Source organism: Octopus bimaculoides, chromosome 2 (genome assembly GCF_001194135.2).
Source record: "Octopus bimaculoides isolate UCB-OBI-ISO-001 chromosome 2, ASM119413v2, whole genome shotgun sequence".
In the NCBI taxonomy this organism is placed as follows: domain Eukaryota; kingdom Metazoa; phylum Mollusca; class Cephalopoda; order Octopoda; family Octopodidae; genus Octopus; species Octopus bimaculoides.
Genome location: NC_068982.1, coordinates 73991990 through 74003838, shown reverse-complemented (window position 1 = coordinate 74003838; position 11849 = coordinate 73991990). Strand labels below are relative to the sequence as shown.

At 38.5% G+C, this 11849-nt stretch overlaps 1 protein-coding gene across 1 annotated transcript in view; it reads left to right on the top strand.

The window, feature by feature from the left end:
* Positions 1–11476, top strand: part of LOC106874248 (28S ribosomal protein S27, mitochondrial) — a 21268-nt gene extending 9792 nt beyond the window's left edge. The window contains exons 6-10 of the mRNA XM_014921904.2: positions 1154–1232; positions 2807–2970; positions 5684–5929; positions 9683–9832; positions 10955–11476. Of these exons, the coding sequence (XP_014777390.1) occupies positions 1154–1232; positions 2807–2970; positions 5684–5929; positions 9683–9832; positions 10955–11383 (1068 nt within the window). The 3' untranslated portion in view covers positions 11384–11476. The remainder of the gene's footprint in view (positions 1–1153; positions 1233–2806; positions 2971–5683; positions 5930–9682; positions 9833–10954) is intronic.
* The last annotated feature ends 373 nt before the right edge of the window (positions 11477–11849 follow it).

Here is an 11849-nt window from a genome sequence, read left to right as displayed (position 1 = left end):
ATATATATGACCATCATCATTATCAATTAACTTCCTGTTCTGTGCTGGCATGGGTTGGACAGTTTGACAGGGATCTGATGGATCCAAGGACTTCATCATGCTCCTGTGTCTATTTTGACATGGTTACTATGGTTGGATGCCCTTCCTAATGCAAACCACTTTGCAGAGTGAACTAGGTACTTTTTTTGTGCCACCAGCACTACTGAGGTCACCCTGTAGCTCATAAGTCTACAGCAGCCAAGAAGAGAGTGGTGTTGCATCCTTATATTAGATGTAAGGTGGTTGAGATATGAAAGAAAAGATGGGGTTGGGCAGATTATGTTGTAGAGGAGGTACGTAGCTATTAACATTTAGGAGAGAAAGTGAGAATGAATTGATAGTATCTTCAAAGAGCCAGATAATGGTGGCACCTCAGGGAGGAGGAATAGTGGGTGGAGGTGATTTGCAAGAGTGTGTGGAGGGAGTAGAAGTGGGAGAGAGGGAGATGGGCAATCTCTCTAAAGATTAGGAAGGATTGAGAGATGGGTGGGTGCATGAGTTGAGGGGTACTAGCAACAGAGTGGTGATGATGATAACATTGACAATATTGTATATTCTGCTGGCAGAATCAGTAGCATGCCAGGCAAAATGCTTAGTGGCATTTCATCTGTCTTTACGTTCTAAGTTCAAATTCGGCCAAGGTCAACTTTCCTTTTATCCTTTTGTGGTCAATAAAATCAGTACCAGCTGAAGAATGGGAATCAGTGTAATTGACTTACACCTTCCCTAGTGCTTTCTGGCCTTGTGCCAAAATTTGAAACCAATATTGTAGGTGTATGGGAATGTTGACATTATGACAATGTTGACATTCTACACTTTTGAAGACCCATGGAATAAAAGAAAAAAAATCCCTTCTTTGAAATATAGATAAGTGTTAGTGTCAGGAAGGACATCCATTTATAAATTCCTACCTCAAATATGTCCTTTCTCCAACCTATACAAGCATGGAAAATTGGATGTTAGATAAACAAACAAACAATGTTGCCCTGCATTCAGTTTCAACTCTGATTTTCCTGATGATGAATTTCTCATGTTATAAACAAATAAATGCACTGATTTATCTGTAAACATTTATCTTCTTATTGACTTTTTGTAATACTTTGCTTTCCAACAGAATGCATATGGAATCTTTCCTGATTTTCCCACATCAAATATTCTTATGGACTATTTCATTAAAACTGGAAAATATGACTGTAAGCATTTTATTTTTTCTTCCATTTTTGTACATCCTTTTGTAGATGCTGGTAACAAAAAGGAATGGTTTTTCAAATTGGATTATCTGCATGTTGTTGAAGCAAAGAGTTGTTTTCATAGTTGATTGTTCGTGATCATCATTTAACATCTGTTTTTCATACTGGGATGGTTTGGACGTTTTGGCAGGTCAGAAGACTCTGCTAAGCTCTATTGTCTGTTTTGGAATGGTTTCTATGGCTGGATGCCCTTCCTAACTCCAACTGCTTTATAAAGTGTACTGAGTATTTTTTATGTGGCACCATCACTTATGAGATCATCAAGTATCTTACAAGACAAGACTAGACTTCTCATCTGAGATAGGAGTAATATTGAGGGAGGTGGTTTTGTGCCAGGGAATGAGAGGTTAGAGCATGAATTGAGGTACACAAATAGTTGCCTTGCAGTAAAGGAGATACATGGCTACCTCAGCAGGAAAGAGAGAGAGGAGGGAAAATGATGAAGATGTGACAGGAGGTGTGTACACTCAAGTCACAGGAAGGTGTATACAAGTGAAGTGGAACCAAGGATAGGACAGGATGGGTGGGTGGATAAGTTTACAATATTGCGAAAGTAGAGGGGGAGGGAATGTAGTGAGTGGATACAAATAGTGGGAGGAAATGTTAGGAAGATATGTTGTGGGGAAGAGCTACTACAGAACATTCAACCTTTGAGCTTGTATGATAGGTAAACAGGGTCATGTGCTTTGCCTAGAGTCACTACGCAAGGCCTTATGTGAACCTGTCTGTTAACATAGCAAGTTGAAAAGTGTGGTTGTGTACCATGTTTAAGGGTATATTGTAGTTTCTGCCTGTCTACATTTGCTGTCCAGCAGAGATCATTAGTTCATCATCATCATCATCATTTTAACATCTACTTTTCCATACTTGCATAGATCAGACAAGAGTATGTTGGAGCAGAGTTTTCTAAGGCCAGACAGTCTTCTTAATGCCAACTCACACCTGTTTCCAACCAAGGTAATAATAATCTCCCAGAACATGTTCTATGCAGAGAACTGGAAACAGACAGAACTGTATGGATAAGCATTTTTTTTACAAAGACTATACTACATGTCACATGTTAAGAAGCCTGAATGTGTTTTCATGGTGGACTGCAAGCGAATGGCTCTGTCTGTAAGGCCATTGTTTACAAATAGCAATCACACTTGAAGCCAAGAGGAAATTTGAACTCACTCACAGGCAAATATACACATACACATATGACATACTTCTTCAGTTTCCATTGGCCAAACCCACTCACAAGGCTTTCGTTGACCAGAGGCTATAAGAAGACACTTGCCCAACTGAGGAAGAAACATTAACCTACTTAGAAAACAGATGAGGGTTGGCAGCAGGAAGAGCATCTGGCCATAATATGAATTCTGTCTCATTTATGCAACTCTGGAAACATATTCATTAATGCAAAGAAGAAGATGAGAAGGAGGATTGTTTCATATTCGAAAGTATAGCATTAACATTTCTATTTATTATTTATTCTTGTATTATTATTATTGCACTGTATGGTGTTTAAATAACAGGTGCCGCTCAGATTGCCTATGAAATGATGCTTCAAGAAGATTTTAGCCATCGGTCTACTCTCTTGTTGTCCCTTTATTCGTGTGTCAAGTTTCTGTTATCTTTACCCAAACAGTCAGAGGTTTGCAAAGATGTTCAAGAGGAAAAAGCTGAAGAGGAAGTTGAGGTATGTATTATGTGGTTTGTTTTTAATTCATTGGCAGGAATATCTGTATCTGTATATTTAGGGCTGTGTAATTTAAGAAGTTTGCTTCCCAACTACATGGTTTCTTGTTCAGTTTCATTGTGTGGTACCTTAACCCTTCAGCATTTAAACCAGCCCAAATATTCTACCTGTTTTGTGTTCAAACTAGCCGGATCTGGCCTCTCATACCTACCCTATAATGTCATTCTAAAAATAAACACATCGAAATCTTGAAGTTATAAGGTAATGTATGATTAATTCAAAACAATGTGAAGAAATAAGTATTATATTTGACAGAATAGTCTGAATACTAAAGGGTTCGGCAAGTATCATATATTATAGCTGTGGGCTGACCAAAACTGTATGAGTGAATTTTGTGAAAAGAAACTGAATAAAGCCCATTTAATATATATATTTGTGCTCCTTGTCCTTGACATCAGGTGATAGTTGTAAACAAGTGTCACCATCATGCAGGTGGTTTCCTTCTTTTCCAATCTTCCATGAAAACATGTCTGGTCAAAGAGAATTATTAAAAGGTGAGGGCTGGTGACAGGAAGGGCATCCAGCCATAGAAAATTTGTCTCAACAAATGTCTGACCCATACAAGCATACAAAAGTGGACGTTAAGATTATTACAAAGTGTGTGCGTGTTTGTGTGTGTACATAACCCCTTATCTCCTAGTATATATCTGCCTCTCTCAGGGTACATAGTCTGGCAGGCAGCTGGTGCCATTAAAAAAAAGCACTCAACACATGTTAAGTGGTTGGCGTTAGGAAGGGCAGGGTAAAAACTCCCCTTTGGTCATGAATGACCATGAGATTGCACTGAGAAAGTTACCCTCTGTGGCACAAGTCAGGGCAAGGTTGTTTATGGAAGACCACCAGTTGCCCATGCATGCTAGCCTCCCCTCTCCACGCCACCTATGTTATCCAAGGGAAAGGCAAAGAATGATACAGCTTGGCACCAGTAACATCACAACTCATTTCTACAGCGGAGTAAACTGGCGCAACATGAAATAAAGTGTCTTGCTCAAGAACAAAACACAGCCTGGTCCAGGAACTGATCCCACTACCTCATGATTTTGAGCCCGATGCTCTAACCACTGAGCCATGACATCCACGTGTAGAAACCATGCCAAAGCAGACCACTGGGACATGATGCAATTCCTCAGCCTATTGAATCCTGTCAAACCATCCATCCTAACATGGAGCAAAGAGATTACATGATGGTATATGTATGTGTATGTTTGTAAGTTTACACACACACTGATATATCTTTATCATTTCACATCCATTTTTCCATGCTTGAATGGATCAGATGGAATTTCTACAGCTAGATCCCCCCCACCACCGTCACCAACCTTCACCTGTTTCCAAGCAAGGTAATGTCTTTCTGTAGCTATATATGTTTTTCACAGAAAAATAAGCAACAGCATTTGCATGCTCATGTACAACCATTGCACGATGTCTATACACACACACATATTTATATATGATAGGCTTCTTTCAGTTTCCATCTATCAAATCCATTCACAAGACTTTGATGGCCTGGGGCTATAGTAGAAAACACTTGTCCAAGGTGCCACACAGCCACATCTACACCTGCATGTGTGTGTTTGTTTGTTTATTTATTTATCTGGATGCTTCTATGTTGGTTTTGACAATGGTGATTCAGTTGGTTGGTGAACTGAATTATTTACTTGTTCAGTTAGGATGTAATTGGCTGAGTATTCCACAGACACATATTCATGTACCCTTAACATAATTCTCAAGCAGCATCAACATAACAGATTTTCTAACAATGCTCTGCCTTTGAATCAGGTATATTCATTCAGTAGGATTCACTACAGTTTCTGCTTACCTAATTTCATTCCCAAGGTATGGGTCAACCCAAGGCTATAGCAAATAACATTTGCTCAAGATGTCACATGGTGGGTTTGAACCTAAGACCTTGCAAAGTGAACTTCCTAACCTTTTGGCTATGCTGTGCCTATAGGTGTGTGTGCGCGCACATGTGATCGTCATTTTAACTTGCACTTTTCCATACTTGCATGGATTGGATGGAATTTGTTGAGGCAGATTTACTATGGTTAGATGCTCTTTCTGTTGCTGAACCTCACCTGTTTCTGAGCAAGGTAATATTTCTCCATGGCCAGACATATTTTCATGGAAGACTGAAAACAAATGATACCACTTGTTTGATAGTGATGCCCATTTACAACTATCATGTAATGTCAAAACAAGGAGACAGTAACACTCACTCATGCACCTGGTACACTTTAAGTGGTTGGTGTTACAAAGCCATAGAAACCACACCAAAACAGACGACAGTAGCCTGGAACAGACAGCCCTCTGGCTTGCCAGCACTGTCAAACCATCCAACTCATGTCTGCATGGAAAACAAACATTAAATGGTGATAATGATGATTGATGTGTATGTACACACACACACGTGCACATACGCACCCACACAACAGGCTTCAGTTTCCATCTACCAAATCCAGTCCCAAGGCATTGATCAACCTCAGGCTATAGTAGAAGATACTTGCCCTAGGTGTCATGCAGCTGGACTGAACCTGGAACCATTTTATTGGGAATCAAACTTTTTATCACACAGTCACACCTATGAAATACTTTTCCAATTTCCCTTAAACATTATTGTATTCTAACCATTCAATTATTTCATATATTTTAGGAAGTTTGGGTAAAAGTGAAATACATGAACAAGCCGTACTATGATGACCATTTTGATATCTCAGAACCCCAGCTTCTATTGGGAAAAACATTGATAATGATTGGTAAAGAATTGTCTGACCATAACCTATTAAGCTGTACCTTACAAACGTATGGATTTGCTCTATATGAAAAATTTAATAAAGGGCTGTTATTTCTTGAGAAACTGCTTGCTGGTCCCAAGGTGCCATGTGTGTATAAATGTGCTGTAAGTTGGAAATTCTATTTATTGTTATACATGTACCCTCATCATCATCATCATCATCATCGTCGTCGTTTTACGTCTGCTTTCCATGCTGGCATGGGTTGGACAGCTTGACTGAGGACTGGTGAGCCAGAGGTTGCACCAAACTCTATCTGATCTGGCAAAGTTTCTACAGCTGGATGCCCTTCCTAATGCCAACCACTCTGAGAGTGTAGTAGGTGCTTTTACATGCCACCGATATGAGGGCCAGTCAGGTGGTTCTGGCAACGACCACGCTCAAAAGGTGTTTTTACGTGCTACCTGCACGGGAGCCAGTCCGGCAGTACTGGCAACAACTACACTCAAATGTTGTTTTTCACGTGCCACCAGCACATGTGCTGGTAAAGCGACGCTGGCAACGATCATGCTCAAATGGTGCTTTTCACTTGTCACTGGCACGGGAGCCAATCCATGGCTTGGATATGCTCTTAATGTTCCACTGGCACGAGTACCAATCAAGCGGTACTGTCATAGGCCACGTCAGCAATTTTGATTTGTTTACACTTGCCTCAATAGGTCTTCGCAAGCAAATAAAGCACCATTTGAGCATGGCTGATGCCAGTACCACCTGACTGACCCTCGTGCCAGTGGCACGTAAAAGCACCTACTACACTCTCGGAGTGGCTGGCGTTAGGAAGGGCATCCAACTGTAGAAACTTTGCCAGATCAGATTGGAGACTGGTGCAGCCTTCTGGCTTGCCGGCCCTCAGTCAAACCATCCAATCCATGCCAGCATGGAAAGCAGACGTTAAAAGATGATGATGTACACTTGTATAAGATACATATTCACCCATATATGTATATTTTGCTTATTGTTATACATGTGTGCACACATACATTCATATATGTGTGTGTCTTTCTTTTTAAAACTTGTTTCTGTCATTTTTGACTGCGGTCATGATGAGGCACCGAGTTGTGGAGGTTTTAGTGAAATCGTAGTCGTGGCCAGTGCTAGTGTGGCATAACTGGCACCCGGGCCAGTGGCACGTAAAATGCACCCATTACACTCTTGGAGGAGTTGGCATTCGGAAGGGCATCCAGCCATAGAAAACCATGTCAAATCAGACTGGAACTTGGTGCAGCTCTCCGGCTTACTAGTTCCAGTCAAACCATCTAACCCATGCCAGCATGGAAAGCAGGTGCTAAATGATGATGATGTATACACACGTGTGTGTGTATATCTATATACACATACACGCATATATATATATCAAAACAAAAGACTGGAAAAATTTATTTGGTATATTTTTATATATATGAGAGAGAGAGAAATTAAGATATCAGTATAGCATTAGTTTGATATTGGTTACAATTGTTTCAGTGCCATTCCACTTGAAATTTAAATAATTACACATGCTACATTGCACAAACTGGTATTATTGTGCATAGCTGAAACAAATACTGGGAATGGCACTTCACCAGAACCTTAGCAAACTCAGCAAATATATATCTATATATATGTGTGTGTGTGTGTATATGGTGGCACGTAAAAAGCACCATTCAAGCATGGTCGATGCCAGTACCGGCTAATCGCCCCTCGCATCTCGTCTAGACTGACTCTTTCCCTCATTAGTTGGGCTATGACCCGCTGGACAAGTGAGATGGATAGTGTATATTCTAAAATTACAGTGGTTAATACTGAACTAGTTTCAGGTTTAATAGACAGATGAAATAAATCAATTTTTAAAAATTCATTTAATTTAAATTTGTTATATTACAATCATTGGCAGTATACTCCCATGCCTTTTTGGAAAAAACATGTATAACTTTAAAATATATTTACCATTATTCATCCACAGTAATTCGTAATTCAAGCTACTCAAATATGTTTTCAAAATAGCGAGAAAGAAAAAGCCATGCTTTTTTGTTCACCATTTGGCCTCGGCAAATTTAGAAGCTTGTTGAATGGTGAATGAAAAAGCATGGCTTTTTCTTTCTCTCTATATTTTAAAGTTATACATGTTTTTTTTTTTCTCCAAAAACATGGGAGTATACTGCTGATGATTGTAATATAACAAATTTAAATTAAATGAATTTTTAGAAAATTGATTTATTTAATTTGTCTATTAAACATGAAACTAGTTCAGTATTAACCACTGTAATTTTAAAATAAACATTATCTATCACGCTCGCCCTTACAGTTTATTTTGTATAAAGGCAAACAGTTGATGTTTTATTCAAACATTAATTATTCAACATGCATAGAAGCTTAGTTTTTTAACTGCTCTTCTCTCTGTCTCTCTCTCTCTCTGTCTATTTATATCATTGCTATCATCATCGTCGTTTAACATCCGCTTTCCATGCTAGCATGGGTTGGATGGTTTGACTGAGGACTAGCAAGCCAGAAGGCTGTACCAGGCTCCAATGTGATCTGGTAAGGTGTCTACTGTTGGATACCCTTCCTAACGCCAACCACTCTGAGAGTATAGTGGGTGCCTTGAAGAATGATTGAAGCAAGTAAAGATAAAAGATATGTATATAAATTCATATGCACACACACACTCTCCCTCTCTCTGTTTTGAGCTGGCGGGTGGGTCTTGTCTTGCAAGTACTTGGTGTTCTCACGAATGGTGGTACACTCTGGACTGGATGCTTTACTGTATTTGTTCCAGCTTTTTGTATTCCGAGTTCAAATTCCATCATCACTTGGTTTAACACCACCACCTGGCACATCAAGTTTCTTTAGCTGAGTTCACTCTGTTGCAAGCATTTGGGCCACATTTCTGGTTTGAGGATACTTCCCTCCCTTCTTTCTACCAGTCTTGGAGGATCTATAAAGGATCATGAGCATTATCTTCACTCAAGACTAAAATATTTTTAAAAACTTGTTGACATTATGACAAATTGCTCTGTGCCTTCAGAGATCTGTGAAATAAATTCCTTACTTGAAAAAAAAAAAAAGATAAGGATTGGTGACAGGAAGAGAATCGAGTTGTAAAATCCTGCCTCAAATACATCCCATCAAACATATACTAGCATTAGTGTGCCTTCTTTTGGATCATAATGGTGGACTCTCTTGTTGCTTCAATGAATGAGGGTCCAACAAGGCATAGCTACATAGATTGGTGCTAGTCTTGGTTTGCTGCACAGCCTGCATGATGAATTTTATTACAGTGGGTGTGGTTTGTGCAGATCCAGTCTCAATCTCTCGTCCTCTTAAACTTGTTTTAGTCTGGTGCAACAAGTTCCATGAGCCCAGCAGTTATTGGGATGCTGGATTCCTATGGAGTTACCTTCTCTTAGATGAGCAGTTCAAGAGCTGAAGGGCCTAGTCTGCTTTGGGTCTATTAGGTGTTTGTTGTCTGTGAGGCCCCTTCATCCAGAGGCAATTATATGACGTACTAATTAATCCATAGCTGGAACCCTGACAGATGCTACTACTCTAAATCAGAGTAGACCTGGAAACATTAGTGGCTAAGAAGTGGTTCCACACTTCTCTAAATCTTGAAAGTTCCAAACGAGGGCTTCAATACTGGATACAGTTTAAAGTCATACCCAGGTCGTGGATCATAGTAATGAGAACCAATGTTAAGACATATTTATATATTTGTCCACTCTTATATCAACTCTGCTACTTATTTACCGTTTTTTTTACTGTTAAAGCAGTGGAATCTTGTAATATATTCTATAATATATTTTAAATGTCTGTAGTTTTGTGATGTTTAAAAGATGCTTAGAGTTTTTATTGTCAACTTACATATTCTCTCTCAATTCTAGCTAGAGAAATTTCAAGAGTGTTTGGAATTTTGCAAAGTGAAGGATCCAAATTTATCCAAGAAAGAATTAGGATTTTTACGAAAGCATGACAGCAGGGAAGAAATAAGATTATCAGCTGAAGAGAAGGAACTTTATTTGGACAAATTTAAGGTTTTGTTTTATTTATTTTGGTTTTTGTTTCCCCCTCTTTGGATTTATTCAAAAGCATTTAACTTTGTGGTTTTGATTCCCTGACCAACCGGTGGTGTTTTGTGTTCTTGAACAAAACACTTTATTTCACATTGCCCAGTCCACTCAGCTGTAAATAGGTTCTAGCAGTAACTGGGATGACATCCCATACAGCAGAGAGTGTTGTAATCTCAATCACTTACACAATGGAAACTGGTTTAAGCTCTCATGGAGCTCATGGCTGACCTTGGGTTTATTTAATCCTTAGCTTGAAATATCACTTGCCCACTTCAAACAAGTGATACCACTAACTCTACAACCAGGTGAATCAAAGAGAAAATATTTAACCCATTAGCCTTTAAACCAGTCATATCCTACTTGTTTAATACTCAAACTGGATAAATACTGCCTCTTACACCTATCCTATAATGTCATTCTAAAAATTAGCAATGACATCGTTGAAATCTCAAAGCTGTGAGATAATGCATGATTAATTCAAAATAATGTGAATAAATAAGCATTACATTGGACAAAGTAATCTGAATGCTGAAGGGTTAAAATTAACTTAGTAACAACTGCTTTAACACTTAAAGTTTATTGAAAGGAGAAAATATAAATTTGGCACCTCAGATTATTTAAGAATGAACCCTTTTGTTAACTGAAATACTTTGGCTTTGTTCTGAAAAGAACAAAGAATTCAGAAAATACCAAAGATGGGCATTTGAAACATAAATTATGAAATGTTGATAGACGGTTTTTTAATTTAGATCACTTAAACCTTTTTGTTTTCATATTTCTGTTGAACTACACTGCACTTGTTTCAATTTATTTTGATGATGATAATAATAATAATAATAATAATAATAAAAGAATTCAGTAAATAATTTTGCCTTCATAAAACTGGTGTTTGAGACATAAATTAACATGGAATTTAGATGATTTTAAATTTAAATTAATTGGAAGTCTGTATCAGGTGATCTTGTGTGGTGGGTTGTTATCAAAAACGTTGACTTTGATATTTTTAATTTCATTTCGTTAAATATTTCACTTATTCATTAAATTACTTACATCCCTACGTTAACATCTTTTCATCTCTACCTGCAGACGTTGTTTGAACAACTCATTGCTGGAGGTTATGTTGTCGAAAACTGCGATCAATTTGAAAAAGAAGTAGACAGTATTGTCAACACAGAGTTACCGGCCCTTGAACAGGCAGATATTGACCAACAGGTCAGTAACTTCTCTCTATGGGCCAAAGAACGAAGTCGTTTGTTACAGGAACAAATTGATGCTTACCAAAGAGCAGCCAAACGGAAAGAGATCGAAACCAAACTACTCGAGATTCAAGAGAAAGAAGAAATCCTGACATTTTTTGAAAGAAAACATGAATTGCAACTTGCTGCTCAAATTGGCAAGGTGAAACAGCAGCATATTAGACCGTCTCTTTCCAAGGAGAAATCCTTGGAAGATGAACTCGATTATGATGAACAATTTAAAAAGACCAAAGAGCCTAGTAAAAAAAAGAAACGATGAAATATTTGACATTTTCATTTGTCTGTTGAAGTTTATTTTCTGTTGCTAGTAGTTTTTTAAATAAAAAAAAAATTATTTCCGATTTGTACTTTACTTTCTGGCAACTGACATGATTGGAAACCGTGTTGTTGAAATTGGAACAATTACAATATGGAGGGACCATTTAAGCCATCGGAAAACACACAAAACTATTGCTTTTCATTTATTTCTCATCATCATCAAAAACAACCCCTGAACATTCAGTCTAAGACTCATGGGGGTCAGTTATTCAGTTTCCATGATGAATAACTGGCAGAGCTCACAACATTACATGTGAATGAAATGCCAGGGTTATTTATCTACAGTGGAGGCACAATGGCCCAGTGGTTAGAGCAGCGGACTCGCGGTTTCGATTCCCAGACCGGGCGTTGTGAGTGTTTATTGAGCGAAAACACCTAAAGCTCCACGAGGCTCCAGCAGGGGATGG